The sequence below is a fragment of the Euleptes europaea genome, chromosome 4 (genome assembly GCF_029931775.1).
Source record: "Euleptes europaea isolate rEulEur1 chromosome 4, rEulEur1.hap1, whole genome shotgun sequence".
Classification (NCBI taxonomy): domain Eukaryota; kingdom Metazoa; phylum Chordata; class Lepidosauria; order Squamata; family Sphaerodactylidae; genus Euleptes; species Euleptes europaea.
This window is the reverse complement of record NC_079315.1, coordinates 95583597-95602771: the sequence shown is the minus strand read 5'-3', so window position 1 is coordinate 95602771 and position 19175 is coordinate 95583597. Positions and strand designations below refer to the sequence as shown.

The window sequence follows — 19175 nt, the reverse complement described above, 5'->3', positions numbered from 1 at the left end:
CAAGGGTAGATACAAACAAAAACCAGAAACAGTCTCATAACAGAAAGTTGTTCCCGAGAAAGAACTAACAGACGGGGCGGGAGGGGGAAGGGAAGATTGTGCATTTAGAAACAAGGAGCAAGTTGCCTGCAAACTGCTCTACATTACACACAAAAGCTACCAATCAATATTCTCTCTCTCTCTATATATATATACACACACACACACACACACACAAACAGAGAGAGGGAGGATTTATATCCTGTACTCTCAATCATTTCCTGTGGAGGCTTTTATGCTTTGATACAAGGAGCTTGAAATCTGATGGTGCCGTTCTGCTGTGGTACAATGTGGAGCAGTGGGTTGTGTCTTTTCATTGAAAAAGACCTCTTGGGGAACACAAACTGCCACTAAGCACAAGAGAAAGCCAGGTTTCTCCCACAATTTCCCCAGTGGGAGGAGCGGTCTAATGATTCTACTAGCCTTTTAAAGAGCTTGGACCAAAAATCCATGTGAAAAAGAATCCTGTGATCGGTCCCCTTTCACGGATGAGAGGGGGGGATCTGGCAACCCTAAGGTACTAGCTGGAGATCTCCTGCTATGACAACTGATCTCCAGCCGATAGAGATCAGTTCCCCTGGAGAAAATGGCCGCTTTGGCAACTGGACTCTATGGCATTGAAGTCCCTCCCCTCACCAAACCCTGCCTTTCTCAGGCTCCACCCCAAAAACCTCCCGCCGGTGGCAGAGAGGGACCTGGCAACACTACGAATAAGGAATGCGAGTGATGAGGTGCCCTAGTGACCTCTGTGGAGGACAGTGAAATTCTGTTGAAGTTGATGATTTATTCGGGCCTCTCTGCTCTGGGTGGCAGGGATGAAGGACCACAACATTCTGGAGAGCAGGCGTGGTGTAGTGGTTAAGAGCGGTGGTTTGGAGTAGTAGACTGATCTGGAGAACCGGGTTTGATTCCCCACTCCTCCACATGAGCAGCGGAGGATAATCTGGTGAACCTGGTTGGTTTCCCCACTCCTACACATGAAGCCAGCTGGGTGACCTTGAGCTAGTCATACTCTCTCAGCCCCACCTACCTCACAGGGTGTCTGTTGTGGGGAGGAGAAGGGACGGTGATTGTAAGCCAGTTTGATTCTTCCTTAAGTGGGAGAGAAAGTCGGCATATAAAAAACAACAACTCTTCTTCATATTCAGATGATAAATGTGGATTATACATCTCACACCTTCGAGAAGACGGCCCTGCTTCAGCATCCAACCCCAGGACAGGCGTGTTGGGCAGTAGGACCCCACCCAACTTTACCAGCTGCAGGCAGGCTGCAGGGATGGCTTCTGAGGAAAGAAGCAACTGAGCAGGCATCTTGGTGGGGGCGGGGCTGTAAGTGGCAGACCGGGCTTACCTCTGAAGAAAGAGGCAGCCCTGCAGGCAGGTGGTGGGGAAAGGCATCTGGTGTAATGCCAGGTGGACGGGGGTGGGAGGGAACTTGTGCAGGCCAATGATAGCTTTCCTCCAATGCCCAGGACCTCCAGTCACGTGGGTGGGGTGGAAATGGCCAAGAGCATGTGACATCCCAGTGGGTATTTAAAGAGGGCCAAGAAGCAGGCCAAGGGTGTTGTAGCTGATCCTGCCCAGTGCTCTGGGGAGTAGAGATCAGTGGAGAGGAGGAGGATCCTGGTGTTGCAACACCCTCCCCTCTACTCACTGAGGCCTAGCGGGCCCTCTAGAGGCAGGAGTGGTTGTGACGCAAGCAGTGGCCCAGGGTGAGCTTAAACAAGGATTATTGCAATAAATATCACTTCCACATAAACCTTTGTTTGTCAGAACATAACATTCAAGCCACACTTGGTTTGTGTTTTTCCTCTAATCAAACATTTCAGTTCAAGGATTTGAGGCCACTGGGACATAAAATCAACATGTGTACTAAATATAAATATTTAGTACAACTTTGTGTACTAAATATAAAATCAAAATAAACAAGCGAAATTAACTTTCTCTGTTTAGAGTACCGGGTAATTTTCTGGAAGATTTTCCCATTCCTATGTTGTTTTGCGCATTGCCTCAAAGAAGCACTACCATTTAACTTCTTGCTAAATGCAAAATATACTCAACTCTTCCTCCTTTCTATTTGGGGATTTGAAATATTCTATCAAAAATAAGCAGCATGCTATGGATCAAAATTGAAGATTTAAATTTTTGATGGACAGTTAGAGATGGGTGTTCACAGCATTCAAGCAGTGATAAGAAAAGCTTGGGAACGCCCCCATCTAGTTTCTTGTTGTGAAGAAAGTGCTGAGATTTCCCAAGAACCATAAATCAAAGATTGGAGGTCATCTGATGCTGTAACCAATGTCCTCTCCCAATCTACCTACACTTTGATGCAACTTTCTCCTTTCCCTATCACAACTTTAGGCTCTTCCTTTGCCTTCTGCCACCAGCTGTGTCCTTCACAGAGATCTCGTTGTACTTCCAGAAGCAAGCTGAAGCCAATCCCCTCACCAACTACTATGGTTTTGTGGTGTGCTCATGATGTGGCACCAACCACAAGCGGCATTGACAACAGTAATAACGATATAGCACCCAGCGGATATGGCGAATTACTCTCTCTGCTTCATCTCATGTTGAACCAAGGCAGGGTATAAATGTTCAAATAAGTAAATAGCCCACAATGCACAGCCCGAGAACATGCCAAGTAATAAAAGATAGCCTAAACAGAAAAAAATACAGGATGCCAAGCATGTCATGAACACACTGCAAATATATTAATTCCAAAAATCACTTGGAAATGAGTTGAAGATGGGAATGGGAAATTTGTCCTACCCTATAGTATATGAGATAAAACAACAGATATCAGTGTTATACAGCACACTGAGGAAGGCTCCACGAAACGGTATACGTTTCTAGATCACCGTCTGTGCAAAGAATTTAGAGTGTGTTAATACTTACCATTGCAATTGGAAGTCATCCGGAATTGGAATGAACACTGCTGTTTGGAATATTCAAGATACACTTTGCTTTGAGGATTTCCATTTATGGTCTATATGTGGACTGCATTTTCATTTCATCCCTCACTTTGAGGAGTCTCCATTCGCAGAACTGTACACAAGGTTTGGCTTGTATTTTTGGAATTAGTATATTTGCAGTGTGTTCATGTCATGCTTGGCATCCTGCACTTTTTTCTGTTTAGGCTATTGTGATTAGTACAGAGGTATTTTCTTCTTTTTTTAAGTAATAAAAGATGACTGCTTGTAACCTGCCCTGGACCTGGACAGCCCAGACCAGGCTGATCTCGTCAGATCTTGGAAGCTAAAGCAGGGTCAGCCTCGTATGGGAGACCATCAAGGAATTCCAGGGTCGCTGTGCTGAGGAAGGCACTGGCAAACCACTTCTGAACATCTCTTGCCTTGAAAACCCAACAGGGTCGCCATGAGTTTACTGTGACATGATGGCACGTTACACACACAAACACCTATGACCTTATGCAGAGTGGTTTTTGATGACCACTGAAGAACAATCACTCTTGTTCAGGCATTGGAACACAGCTGAAAATGATTAACCCCCACCCCCAGTTATATACACACAATTTGTCACTGGAATTTCTGCGACAGAGCTGCTCTCTAGAGAGGGAACATATTCTCCAAAGTAACTTCAAGTACCAGGAAATGTTCACAAATGGGAGCTGTTTTAATGAACTATTGCAAGATTAAGAACAGGCACTTTTTAAAAATAAAAATGTACATATATTCCTCCTCATTCTAGTGGTGCTAATATGAACAACAGAGGAGTTAAAGCCAGTGCTTTTACAGCATAAATTGTTCATGAGGACAAATTATTAATCCGATATCCCATCTCCACAGCCGTAACTGGAGCTGCAGGGACAAGCAAGCAATGGATGGGGTGGAACCCAGCCCTTGAAGTAGGTTCCCATACCATCACTTACCCCGGGTACCCCTTGATGTGAGAAGCAATCAGGGCCAAACTAGATGTGTCAGTGGGAGATCTAGGAATGATCTGCTGCTGTGACATCCTTTATCTGGCTCTTGAGCACCTATGGAAACAAGCGGCCTCCCCCTCCACTATGGGGAAACTTATATACAAGCTTCAATCCTCCCATTACTCGATAAGATGTAACCGTGTTTCCTGCACAGGGGACTCGCATTGGGCAGAAAGGGGAAACTCTGCAAATGAGCTCCTAAGGAGTAATTCCGATTGGTGGGCCCCGCCACTCGCACACCTCTTCACGCTTATAGACAAATTTGGTATCCTCCCAGATTCGTGGCTGAATTCTATCATAATACCATTGTTTAAGAAAGGTGATCCCAGTAAACCAGAAAATTACAGACCAATTAGTCTTTTGTCTATTATAGGAAAGCTCTATGCCAAGCATCTCCTCAAGAAATTATCTGAATGGATGGCCCTTCATAATCTCCCAGGGAAAGAGCAAATTGGATTTTTACCTAACCATTCTACAACAGATCATTGCACAGTTCTTGCATTTTTGGCAGAAAAATATCTTAAGTTCCCTAGAGGAAAGTTATATGTTGCTTTTATCGACCTTCAAAGAGCGTTTGACACAGTCGATAGACAGATTTTATGGGAGAAACTATGCCATATGGGCCTTGACCAACGCCTTTTGTTTTTATTACGTAACCTCCATACATCCAATACCTGTCAAGTTAGATTCGATGAGGGGAGCCTTTTAACCCAAAAAATCCCGGTGACAAAGGGCGTAAAGCAAGGCTGTGTGTACTGGCACCATCCTTATTTAATTTATTTATTTCAGATCTCCCTGCTTTTTTAGCTAATACTGATGGTCATGCACCTAAGCTAAGCTCTGAGAAAGTCCCTATTCTGTTATATGCGGATGACGCAGCAGTCCTATCCCTTTCAAAGATGGGTCTTAAACGTTTATTAGCTTCTTTTATCCTATTCTGTAAACAGAATTCTCTATCTATTAATTTTGATGACCAAGATCCTGATCTTTTCTAAGACTTGGAAGCAATCAGTTTGGAAAATTGAGGGAAGAGAAATCGAACAAGTGAAAACGTTCAAATATTTGGGGGTCTCTTTTCATTATAATTTAAAATGGATTGCACACCGTAATCAGTCCCTAACCTTGGCCAAAAATAAGATGGCTGCAATAACTCGTTTTTACTATAAGAAGGGTAACCATTTTGTTCCGGCCGCCTTACAGATTTTCCAAGCCACTGTGATTCCGCAACTTTTGTATGGAATCCCAGTTTGGATCCAGGGTTTTAATAAAGAAGTGGAGCGTCTCAGGGCAGTTTTTTTGAGACGCATCCTTGGCGTCACAAACTCTGTTTGTTATTTCTCTCTGTGCGCTGAGCTGGGACTGCACACGATAGAATCTGGTGCTTGGATCACTACTATCAAATACTGGTTACGCTCTCATTTTCGATCCCCCCCAAGTAGTTTATTGGCAGCTTTACATACTGACTCAACTGTTTCTAGATGGTCTCGGCTTATCTTAAATAGGATCAGATCACTCGGGATTGATCTTGATTCCTTGTCCAATTCCAGTGAATTATATATTTTTAGGTCAATCCAAAAAAGGATATGGGACAGTGATTCCCAAATAATAAAAGCCGGTGCTGAAGGTATCTGCTCCCCTCGTTTTTTAGGCCTTTTTTATCAAACGAACTCTATGGCCCAGTATTTTTTTAACTTAACTATACCCTCTCACCGTAGAGCATTTTTGATGGCCAGATTTAATATATTCCCTTCAGCTGTTGTTAGTGGTAGATACAAGGGAATACCATGTGAAGCAAGATATTGTAGGTGTCAATGCAAAGAACCTGACACAATACAACATATTCGCTTGTACTGTCCACTTTTCACACAGCTTCGATGCAGCTTAATTAGCTCCCTTCCTCAATTTACTATTGCAATGACTACTGGAAACATAGCCCATTTATTGGATGACAAAAGCTTTGAAGTTACCACTCAAGTAGCCGAGTTCCTGGCCAAGGTCCTAAAGGAGGGAGAAAGAAGGAGGGGAACCCTCATTTAATTGTTTATTATAATATTTACCGATGAACTGTGTATTTATTCTTTTTTAGATCCATATCTAGCTGCTTTACATGTTTGTTTTGTTACTGTTAATGCCAATAAAGGTTCTGTTTTTCTGAAACTCTGCAAATCCCAAATGCAGTGCAAGTAAACTCCTACAATAACATCTTGCAGTGCTGGGAAGGAGCAGGTAGGATGGAACAATCCTGTTCCCCTTTTCCCACCAACGGCCACAGCTCCTCCTCCGCTTGGTTCCCCTTCCTCCCTTGCCTGGGCTTTCTCAGCCTCTCCAAGCCAGCTTGGCCTCCTCTCCCCGTCTCTCCTCCTTCCATCCTCTTATGCCCCCCTCCACATCTCCCTTTATACCCACGCTGGTCAGGCCCAGCTCTCCCCCGCCTTTCTCTGAGTTCCGATCCTCTATTAACGCTTTCTTTGCCTTGACACCCTTCCCCCCCCCGGGGCCTGGGGTTCCACTGGGCTGGCCAGACCCCGTCGCTGCCTCTTCCCTAGCCAAAAGCCTCCTGATGGTGGAACTCCTGCCCTCGCTCTTGCGCTCCATGGCTGATTGGCACGGGGCGGGCTCCCCTTGGAGCAGGTGCTGCCTTTGGCTTGGCAGGCTGGCCTCCTGAGGCCCCCACCGCCACTTCCTTGCCACAGAATCCTAATGAGATTTTTATATGACATTTATTCTCTATCTTTCTTAATAATCAAGTTGCAATACAAGATTAACATATTGTTTTCCCTGTCTTCCTTCCTCACACCTGTCCTCCCTACACATGTTGCAAGCCTTCCTGTCTTATGTTTGACTATCTCGTGTGAAGGGTGGGATATATTAGTATAATTGCAGTAATCACCTTAACATAGAGGAAAAACAGCACTGTGATGCAAATGACACTGAACATATTCCCACATGGACTGGATCAGATAGGCTGGGAGAAAGGCAGGTTTATTAACTATTTCACTAATCAGAACAAGTGAAATGTTGAACAGAACCACTTTGATGGTCTGATGAATAAGACATTGTGAATAAGAACATCTTACCAGTGTATTCTCCCCACTGGAACTGTTCCAAAGTCTCATGCGGTCATCGGTGCCAACGGTGAGAAGGTGAAGCCCGTCGCTCGTGAAGCACAAGCCATTAACTCGTCCATTATGGGCCGTATTTGCTGTCAAGACAACACAAACGATTCCTGTTGTGTACACGTCAATAAACCAAGAGGTGTAATTATATAACAACATTTCATGGTTACATTTTATTGCATCTTTAGTGTTTGAAAAAGATTGTCACCTCCCCCCCCACCCCAGTATTCTAGAATCCAGCAATGTTTGTTGCCAGGAATGAAACCAAATGACTGTCATTTAATATTTATTAATAATTAATTTAATAATCATTAATAGTCGGTTTCAGGTAGCCGGCTCAAGGTTGACTCAGCCTTCCATCCTTCTGAGGTCGGTCAAATGAGTACCCAGCTTGCTGGGGGTAAAGGGAAGATGACTGGGGAAGGCAACGGCAAACCACCCCACAAAGTCTGCCTAGAAAACGTCGGGATGTGACGTCTCCCCATGGGTCAGGAATGACCCGGTGCTTGCACAGGGGACCTTTACCTTTACCTTTAATAGTGATATTTAGCATTTGTATAGTGCTTTCTCATGAGTTCAAAACGCTGCATGAGTTCAAAACTCTCATGAGTTCAAACCTGCAGTTCTTGCAATCACCCTGAGAGGTAGAAATTCCACTGAGGCTGCTGTGTTATAGTGTGTTGCAGCAAAAACAAACAAGCAAATGAGATGTGCCAGATTTCTGGTTATTATCAAAAGCAAACAGCAACTATGGCCATAATACAAAGCAATTGCTTAAATATTAAGATCCTAACCAAGCCCAACATTTTAATATACCAACAATACATGCTACAACATTATACAAATGTTACAAAATATGTCGAAATATATAAGGAATTCTATCTAACCACAAACCTTTAGTATTTAAGCAGTTGCTTTTTATTATGGCCATAGTTGCCATTTGCTTTTGATAGTTTATACATTGTACAGCACGATTGCAGATTTCTGGTTATGCCAGAACTCATACCTTTTGTAATGGGCAGGACAGGGGATACAGAAGGGAATAATTCAGGCCAAGTCAAGCCTTTTCTATTGATTCTGTTGGGAGATGATTATAATTTGTTTCATGTACCATATTCAAATTAGATTAAGAAATGTTCAGTGCCATCTGGATTATGCAAAGTTTCTGCCCACATGACTGCAAAGAAAGCTTTAAAAAGCAAAATAAAGTTCCTTATGCTGCTTTCAGTCCTGACTAAATTACAGATTCTGGACCATTTGACGTGAAATCTGCCTGCCTCAGAAAGTCAATGAAGTAAGAGAGAGGGATGTAAATACCAATCCTGTTGAGTTGGTATTGTGCAACTATATTACCTGCTTCAGAAGATGCTTTTGACTGCTCCCCGTTATGTTGATCAAGGGTAATTAGACAAGCAGATGCTCTCCTCACATCCCACAATTTCACTCTACTATCAGCACTAAAAGAAGAAAAAACTGTGATGCCCTAACAGTTATAAATTATTGGAAACTGCAGGGGCCAATAAGATTTGTGTCTCATGGGTAAGACAGCTTGAAAACACCAGGCGGGTTGTAAAGTGAGGGAGAGAAAGTGGAGCAGTCAGCTGGCTCAGGTTGTAGCATTTTCAATCAGCTCTCTTAGACTAAAACGAAAAGGCAATAGAAAAAGAGTTAAGCTGATCCTGTATCTTCAGCAAGGGGCTAGCTGGGGACTTAAGACAACCTTGTTTCTGTTTAGTAACTGAGGCTAGACTGGATTCAGAGCAACAAGAAAGTGTTGCTTAAAACTGTAGCACAACTGGACTCATTCTGTGGCTGCTTCTGCTAAATAACTCTCCAGCTAAACAAAACAAAACTAGCTTTTCATTTAATTCAACACAAAGAACATACACTGTATTGGGCTTAATGACACATTAAATCAATATTGAAATCAGCGTCTCTCTCTCTCTTGGAGAACACTAATGGGATATTTGTCCAAGCAGTCTCACATTTGACTTCCTGAGTGACCTATGTGCAAGTATCACACCCCTCTCTTTCACAAGCACGCATAATGCACACTGGCATGCATGCTGAAAAGGGTAGCTTGGAACAGAATGCACATTGTGCATTGTGTTCCCTGGCGACGAGCATTTATTAAGGAATAGTATTTTACACAGTTGAAGTTCCAGTACTGGAAATCAGTAACAACCAGCATTCAGTATCTCTTTTTCTCCTCTTGCTCCCTTTTTACCTTGCAGTTGCCAAGATGTACTCATAACGTGGTGACCAAGATACCGCCAGTACTTCTTGTCTGTGTCCTGAAAATATGAAGGCACAGGAACCCTTAAGAGGTATGCAATACAGTACATACTTTATTTACCTGAAAAGGAAAACTAGTTCCCAGCCCCAGGAGTGCCGTCAAGAAAAACAGTGTGTGTGGGGGGTCATCTTATACTCACAAATAAGCCACAGACATGTATAGGGTTGCCAACCTCCAGATGGTAGCTGGAGATCTCCTGCTACTACAACTGATCTCCAGGAGATAGAAATCAGTTCCCCTAGAGAAAATGGCTGCTTTGGCATTACACAACCTCATCAGTGTTAACTGGATTTGGGCAAACCTGGCGCTCTCATTTAGGTATAACCTGAAAGGGGACATCAACCGGCTTCAAAAGGCTATTTACAGATATCGGTTGAGTATCCCTTATCCTTGGGACTGCTTGGGACCAGAAGTGGTTCGTATTTCAGATCTTTCCGTATATTGGAAAGTTTTGGAATTTTTGCATATACGTCATGAGATATCTTGGGGATGGGACCCAAATTAATTTATGTTTTATATACATTTTATGCACATAGCCTGAATGTAATTTTAAACAATATCTATAATAATTTTATGTACATTGAACCACAAGAAAGCAAAGATGTAACTATCGAACCAGAATACCAGTATCAGCTGTTAAACAAGATCAGCAACGAAGAAACTCACAATGGCAGGCTTTCAGTCTACACCTACGATGCTGAATACACTGCATTATTTTATTTTTTTAGGTGAGAGGAAACATTGAAAGCTGGCAGCACAGACCTGCCTGCATGCTGGCTCGAAGGGTCCAGTTTTCGGATTAGTCCAGATATGGGATGTCCGGATAAGGGATACTCTACCTGTATTAGAACAATGGCACATTTTGATTCCCCCCATTCTTTTTGGTTAACTAAGATTAAAAAATTAAGATTTTTTGGTGGGGGGTGGGAAGAGATCAAAAGTCAGAAAACTTGTTGGAAGACTTAGCAAGGAAAGCGGCCTGCACAGCTTGAATGCTGTAAAAATCTATCACTTAGCCTGCTTCTTAGAAAAAGGCAATACATTAAAGTCTAATCAAGCGGCACAATCAGGTAGTGCTAAGATGGTAACACTGACTGGATTGCGGAAAGTGGAGGTTTGCATTTTTGACAGCTTCCCTGTCTATTATAAAAAAACTTCCTGTAATTAGAAAACAAAACATAAAAGGGAACGGGGCTGGGCTAGAAACTTTCTCCCCAGTGTGCTTATTATTTGTGCGGAGTTTGGTTTTAATGCAGGGCAGCTTTTCAAAAGCGGCACGCATCCCCCGTCAGCCTAAAGCAGCACACTGCAGTATGTCATTTTGGGAAACTACCACTTCATTGTGATGCATGTGCAGGGGAGGCCTGAGAGCGATGCCATCGGCAGGGACTTGTCGCCACTGTGGTTGTTGTTTTTTACACTATAGATTCTGAGCTGATTGAGGGCTTCACAAGATTAGACGACGGGAGACCTGTGAATATTTTAAATAGCAGCAATTCTTGGGGTGGTGGTGGCAATTTGGATTGAGGTCACGGCATGAAAGGAGAGGTTAACTCCCCCTCGATGCCATTTTCATAATCTCAACCAGTCCTTCAGGACTGCTATTTGCTTCACAGGGAAGAACACAGAAGCACTGTGCGTGCACCTGTACATTTGTCCCTGCGTGGAAACAGCAGCCGAGGTATATGCGTGTGGGAGAGAGACTATAATAACAATGGTACAGGGGGACAGGATTAATTTTCTGATATCTGAGTCACGGCATTCTGTGGCTCCTTTTTAATTAAAAAGCAAAAACCAAAGAGCTATTTGTGGATCCTATTTGGAGGACTTTCATTCACAGGGTCGCCATGAGTCGGAGGCGACTTGACGGCACTTAACACACACACATGGCATCACATCAAGCTTTTCTCTCAGTGTAAAAAAAATCAAGCAGCAGGAACAGTCTATCTGAGCAGTAAAAACAACAACCCTTAAACTGCAGCTGTGTGGAAATGGATGTTTATACTGCCATACATTTTGCCAGCTGCTTCCCATGAGTTTCAGTCCAGAGGATAATTCCTATTTCATTATTTCAGCTTCTTTCAGTTGGATTCCATATAGTATGAGTACAGCAGCATTGGCAGGACATAATTTTTCCTGCTTCTCCCTGCCCGCTGCTTTACTCCCCAAAATGCTGGTGTATGGGATGGGGAACAGACGGACCCTGAGGAATAATATGAAGACTATATAGGGTCTGGCAGAAACCCCTCACATGAGCAGAAGTACTGCTTGCACAGCATAGGATCCAAATCTTTCCCTGTTACATAAATATAAAACATTACAGAAAGTAAGATGGGTTTATGGAAAGGAGTACTGCAACTTGTGTACTACATGGTGTGTGTACGCATGCAGACAGGAAAACCTGAGTTCCTTCCCAGGGATAGAAATAATTATGGAACTGCACAAGTTTAGCTGCATTGTTTTAACTCTTGATCAAGACTTGTTTTCCGGGCTTAAAAATTTCATTTCTTGGCTCACCTAAATCATCTTTTATTGCACATAGGCAAATGCATGAAACAAGAATAACCCAGAAGGGTTTGACTAACGTAAAATAGCATATTCCTCTGTTTGCAAAGAACACTGAACCACTGACTATTTTAATTATGGAAAACTGATTAAATAAAATGGAAAAGTGGCTAAATAAAATACATACACGGTTATTTATAAGCACTGTTAATAATTCTGGTTTCTCCTGGCCCACCACACCATAACAATACACAGAAAAAGCCTTTCTCATTTGTCATTTTCACAACTGGCACTACACACATCAGTCACATTTTTATATATTGTTCCGAACACTTCTTTACATTGTGCGGTTTACTCAAAGTCATTACTGTCTGACATTTACGTTTCAGACTAAGTACCCTGAAGAATGTGAGAACAAGATCCGGACTTCAAGTCACAAAGCTGTACTTTGGGGCTTCTGGTACCCACTGTAACAGAAAGGACAAAAAAGGCATCAGACAAAGAAACGAACACTCAGTGCATTAATATTCTAGACAATAAGAAGCACACAGAAAAAGTATATTATACTGAATACATTGCCTTCAAGTAGGTGCATCATGTAGATTTTTCATTCCAAACAACTGCTCTAATAAATTAGTGCCTCAAAATAGTTGCATCTCCATTCAGTATACTTTCCAGAGTGAATAGATGTCCTTTTTAAAAAATTTCTATACAAATTAACACAAAGATGTGCTTGCTAAATGCACTACTTGGAGGTGCCAAAATAAATTGTGTGCAAAAGTTCTTAGAACTAAAATGCCAACTTTAATTTGAGACATCCCTGACTTAGAAAACTGAGAATCTTCAAACAATGCTGAATTTCAACAATGAATAAGTAAACATATTGATGTCTTAAAGTTTATTTAAGGGATATGCTTTTTCTGATATAGTTATACAGTCAATATACATATATTTAAAGCGACAGACTCACTCCTGCTAAAATGATTTTATATTATGAAGTATTATCTTGTGGGAAAAGTATCTGACTTACAAAGACCTTTAAGACACGTTAGGGAAAAGATGAGGGAGGAGTCAGGCAAGCCCAGGCACTGTTCCCCCTATCCTCTGGAGGGCTACTTGATACCTGCCACTCAAACCACAAAACATGACAGGCCTATCTTACATTTACAAAATAATTAGAAATGCCCAGGCATGCCATAAATATGATGGTTGTATGCTCCAATGGTCTCAGAGTAAGATTCCCAGTCTCCTTTTCTCACCACTTTGTCCCACACTTCAAGATATTTCCTAAAATTAACAAAATTGGCAGCACAGGCAAGGTCAATACTGACCTTTAGGAGTCTAGTTACAGAATGACATCATGAACAAAAATTCAGCTGCTTCTAGCATACTCTAGAACAGGGCTTCTTAAACTTTTTCCACTCATGACCCTTTTTTGCATGAGAAATTTTTACGCAACCCCGGGTATATAGGTATACAACTCAAACATTTACTGATAATAAAACATAAAGAAATTTACTTTTAAATTAATTTTTTTTGCGACCCCCACATTCACTTGTGTGTGTGTGTGTGTGTGTAAAGTGCCTGCAAGTCGCAGCGGACTTACGGCAACCCCTTATGGGGTTTTCATGGCAAGAGACTAACAGAGATGGTTTGCCAGTGCCTTCCTCTGCATAGCAACCCTGGTATTCCTTGGTGGTCTCCCATCCAAATACTAACCAGGGCTTACCCTGCTTAGCTTCCGAGATCTGACGAGATCGGGCTGTACCATGCTGCCTTCCCTCCCCACATTCAGTTACGCGACCCCATATGGGGTTGCGATCCACAGTTAAGAAGCTTTGCTCTAGAAGAGTCAAAAATAGTATCCCACATGTTCAGTCTCCGTGGCTAAATATCTTTTATATTAGCACAAATGCTTTCCCATGAAGGTTACGGGCAATAAACAAAGTGGAAGTTGAATACAAATATGTTAAAATCTTATTAATTACACATAAGGCAGGATATCAGCTCTGGCTTAAGGTATAACGCAAACTTATAAACAAACTGCTTACCCATTTACAGAAAAATGAAGACACTCATTCTGAATAATTATTACCTTGGAAAAGGTGTTTAAAACATATACAAACCTGCAATTAAGCAATGCTTGGTAGCAATAGGAGACATGTGATGACTGTATACTGTTCCTTCAAAATTAAACTCATCCGCAGGCTGTCAATTGAAAGACAATTTATTATGCTTCCACCCCCATCCAAACCATAAGGATTTTAAAGCTTTATTCTACAATTGCTCCTCCACTGAAAAACTATATGCACAGCCAGTGTGGCAGCAAATAAGACTCTCAAACGTCAATCCTGAAAACATTGTCAAAATGTATATGGAAAAACTTTGTCTTTGCAAGGTAGAATCCTAAACTGTTCTAATCTTATTAGCATAGAAAGGGTAACAAAATAGCAAGTGGTAATAGCAGGGGACGTGAGAGAATACTGGATCATTTTCCTGTTGGATGAACATTTCCATGTTCAATAGGAGATTTATATAGCTGGTTTGGAATTGTGTTATATATTTATTATTATTGATTTTAAGACTGTTTCTGGAATTGTATTTTACTTCTGATGTAAGCTGCCCCAAGCAGCACTTGCAGAGGGAGTGGTGGGGTATAAATTTGATAAACATAAACGTTCCACGAGAGGAGCTTGCATTAAAGGATTCACCATTTGTCAAGAATAAAAAGGTAGCAAGCAGGAAAATGAGCAGAAGAATAAATGAAGCCTCCTTGGCATACTAATGGATTGGGCTAAAGAAACAAGCATTTGAATTTAACTTTCTGTAGATGGAAGCAGCTGGTATTCAGAAAAGCTGCATATGTTTCGAGAGGCACAAAGTGGATCAGTATATCAGTAAACCGTCTCCAACTCGGTAGCACTCTCCATTCCTGGTACCTGCTAATTGTGAGATCTGATCCCACTGCGATTGCTGTTTATAGGCAGCTCTTCAGCCAACAGTTCACATCATACAGCTGCAACAGAAAAGGTGAACTAGAATGCTATCAATGTTGCTTTTATTATTTAACCTGCACGTACTGCATGAAGCTCACTGGGCAACCCTGGGCCCGTCACTTTCTCTCTCAGCCTCCCTCCTTCCCTCCCTCCCAGGGTTGTTATGAGGATAAAATCAAAGAGGGAGAACATCTGGGCTCTTAGGAGGAAGGGCGGGATAAAAACAACAACAACAATAACAGAATTATCATTAAAATAATTTATGAATGATCTAACAGCTTAACATAATTCACATGGAGATGGACAGGAATGTTTTGTTCTTCATATTCTAGATGTGCAGCACCTCCTATGGCTAGATTCCATAATTAAATCAAGGACTTACTTGTAATGTGTTTGTATCCCATATTTTCAATGTTTTATCAAATGAACTCGATGTAAACATGCCAGTGTCGTGAGGATACCACTGAACTGTCTCCACACTGAATTTATGGACGTTAGGATGGCTTCTACAATGCAATAACAGGACAACATTTAGGCTGGCAGGTTTTTGTCACAACTATACACCAGCCTATAAGAGTATACCTCTTTTAAGGGCCACAGTCCTACAAAGCAAATATGTAAAGGGAAAGGGGGGGATGAGAGAACAAAACCTCCTTCAGTGGTGGTTCAAATAAGGGGGGAAGTCTAGGGGGGAAAGGGGCTCAACAAATCCCAGATGCCAGGTTGCCAAGGTACCTAATCCATTATTGCACTTAGAATTTCCAGCAATAATTTTACTGTAATGGCTCTTGGCCATCCTCATAGATGTACAAAGCTTATTTATCATTTCACATCAGAATGTTTTGTTGTATGCCACAAAAATGCATGCGTGTGAAGTTCTTGTCATTTCTTGTTTATATGTTAACCTTATGCCATTTCAATAGTGGCGGATGAATTCATTTCTTAGCTAGTTCTATACTGGCTCTAATATTCAGTTAAGTGGGTTTTTTTTAATGGAATACAGACATTATGAGAAATTAGGTTACAGTTAGATGCTAGATTTTTGTTCGTGTTGCCAACAACCAGGGTGACTCAGTATTAAAATAGACATAACACTTTTTCATAGTTTGAATAAAATTGTGAGAAACTGTAACGCTCAGGATTAGATTTTGTGGAAGCAATAACTAAAGATGGCATTTGTTCACTACAGAATATTTGCTACCTTCAAAGTATATTTTTTCCTTGCCTCACAGATGGCAAAAAATAAAGCTATAAGCGCTAGGTAGCATAGGGTGCAACAGTTTCCTCTTTCAAATATTGGGGATATTTGCAATTTGAGCTTCCACACAATGTGCCACTGTAACAGTCCTGCTTCCAGGTTTTCAGCAGCCTCAACACGCTCTCTGCTAAACCAGATTTACTCCAGACGTTTTGGAAAGAATGCTATCCAAGCATGTTAGGACACTGCCTGGAAGAAAAGCACAACATTTTCCTCCCCTGCAAAGGTCTTGCCCATGTTGGCGACATTCTGTTGCCACCAGCACTTTGTGGGTACCATTTTCCCTGCATTCCCCCCACTGTACCATTAGACAGCTTTATGAGAGCTTTAAAAAAATAAATAATTCGATAATTGCCACCTATCTATTTCTATTCCAAACCTACAGAGCCAAACCTATTTCTATTCCAGACCTACAATTACACAGCAATTGTGTGTGTGTGTGAAGAAAAAAAAACAAAAAAGGGGAGAGGGAATGAGCTAGCCTGGCAGCCAGGAAAAAACCCCTAATGCAGAGCTGCAGCAGAGCACATGCAGAATGGAAACACTGGGGGGGGGGAGATGGAGGGAAGTGTGCAAAACACTCCATACATGGAAGCTCTGTCATCAGTGCACATGCTCTGCATTTGAAGTGGTGAAGAAGATGACAGCTACGTGAAGAATCCTCACAGTATGAAAGCAGCCTATGACTGCCACCTACTGGACAGGGAACCTACTCAGCTTCCTATTTAACCCAGCAGTCTTCAAAAAGCCCACAAGATGCAACAGACCCTCGCTCCATTTTTCGTGGTATTGAAAAATATTATCCGCTGGGAAAGTGTGTGGCATCAAGCTCATAAATCTTTATAATGGAAGTCTCGCTTTTACTTAATTGTACAGTATTAGAAGAGGAGCCCCGTGGTGCAGAGTGGTAAGCTGCAGTACTGCAGCCAAAGCGCTGCTCACGACCTGAGTTCAATCCTGATGGACGCCGGTTTCAGGTAGCCGGCTCAAGGTTGACTCAGCCTTCCATTCTTTCGAGGTCAGTAAAATGAGTACCCAGCTTGCTGGGGGAAAAGCATAGATCACAGGGGAAGGCAATGGCAAACCACCCTGTAAACATAGTCTGCCTAGTAAACGTCGTGATGTAATGTCACCCTATGCATTAGTAATGACCCAGTGCTTGCACAGGGGACTACCTTTACCTTTTTACAGAATAGAATGTGCCATACTTTAAGCACACTACTTAATATACCACCATACACAATGAACTACATTAAATCTAAGTACACATACATGATCTGCTGTTCAGCACAGTGCCTGTGGACAACCTGAATAAGGACGCTTCAGTTAACTGTCCACACTGCCAGAACCCCCAACATTTGGGCAGAATTCAAACTCTTTGCCCGATTGTCCCATTCACCAATACTTCTCCCATTCCCCAAGCCTCCTTTTAATAACATCCTTCCTTTCCCATGACCCTACATACCAGATCCCTACATACCCATTAGCAACAGCTTCCTTGACTGCCCCATCAGCTATTTCACATCCCACAGTCCCTTAGGGTTGCCAACTGTCCAGCCCCTTTAAATGAAGCTTGATGAGTGAAAATGGACAGCTGAGACTTTTTCCTTGCAAGAAGAAAAATAACACCACCCGGTGAATTACATCCCATTAAGCCTCTATTAAAGGGACAGGACATTTTTTTCTGAGGGAGATGGCAACCCTACAGTCCCTATATGAGCTTGGGTTTGTTTGTTTTTTGCCATCAAGTCACAGCTGACTTATAGTGACCCCGTAGGGTTTTCAAAGCAAGAGACGTTCAGTGGCGGTTGGCCATTGCCTGTCCCAGCGTCACGACCCTGGTATTCTTTGACCGTCTCCCATCCAAATACTTGCCAGCGCTGGACCCTGCTTAGGTTCCAAGATCTGAAGAGACAAGGCTAGCCTGGGCTATTCAGGTCAGGGCCTATATGAGCAGCAACACATTAAAAAAAACATACACACGTACACTTATAACCAAATCTCCATTTTAAGATCTGTTTTTGTTTGCCAGTACCCTGAATATGGTGTCAGATAAAATTATTGCCTTCTCAGAGGCAGTAAATATTCCATACCAACATAAAGCCAATATTACTACTACCAATTCACCTCTCATAATGGACAACTGATCAATGCACATCCAAAATCCAGATACAAGGTACAATGCAATTTACTTCACATAGTAGAGATGTATTCAGTGGGCCAGCTTTTAAGAACCCCCACAAGCACATTTTGGCAAAGTCTTTTGGCAAAACCATTCCACGTATTTTTTTCCAACTCCCAAATGAACCTAATCCAAGGGATGAGTATCATACCTGAAAACTATCATTTCTATTTACACAGCGGGTGATTAAAATGTGGAATTTGCTGCCAGAGGATGTGGTGATGGCCACAGGCATAGACAGCTTTAAAAGGGGATTAGATATATCCATGGAGGATAGATATATCAATGACTACTAGCAGTGGTGACTAAAGGGACTTTCCACACTCAGAGGCAGTAAACCTCTGAATACCAGGAGGCAACATCAGGGGAAGGCCTCGGCCTCTATGCCCTGTTGTTGGCCTTTTAGAGGAACCGGTTGGCCACTGGTTGCAACAGGATACTGGACTAGATGGACCACCTATCTGATCCAGCAGGGCTCTTCTTATGTGCTTATTTGTATGTTAGAAAAGCGTCATGTATTCTTCACATCCAAAAGCCACAGCTTTGCACCACCCACTTCCAAAACAACGCTGCTTACTATGTTCGATACAGAGAATCTGCGAGCAGAGCTGATTGCAGTACAGGGCTTTTCCACTTCCCCTCTACAGCTGAAGGCTCCTATGAAGCTGTCCCTGAGATTTGGGAATCACAGGAACAGAGTGGAATGTGGCATGAAAGGCTACAGGTGGAAGGAGGCAAACCAGCATGCACTGCAGATTCCCCTCTCCTCCATGCATGAGCCAAAATGCCTTCTCTTTGCGCCAAAAGCCCTTTGGGGCCAACTCAAGGAAAATGTTCTGT

At 42.3% G+C, this 19175-nt stretch overlaps 1 protein-coding gene across 1 annotated transcript in view; it reads right to left on the bottom strand.

Annotated features, from left to right (window-relative positions):
• Positions 1-19175, bottom strand: part of ERCC8 (ERCC excision repair 8, CSA ubiquitin ligase complex subunit) — a 62764-nt gene that overhangs the window by 38309 nt on the left and 5280 nt on the right. Inside the window, exons 4-9 of the mRNA XM_056848386.1 lie at positions 15278-15401; positions 14026-14107; positions 12298-12366; positions 9326-9392; positions 8452-8555; positions 7060-7184 (exon numbers count right to left, since the gene is read on the bottom strand). Of these exons, the coding sequence (XP_056704364.1) occupies positions 7060-7184; positions 8452-8555; positions 9326-9392; positions 12298-12366; positions 14026-14107; positions 15278-15401 (571 nt within the window). The remainder of the gene's footprint in view (positions 1-7059; positions 7185-8451; positions 8556-9325; positions 9393-12297; positions 12367-14025; positions 14108-15277; positions 15402-19175) is intronic.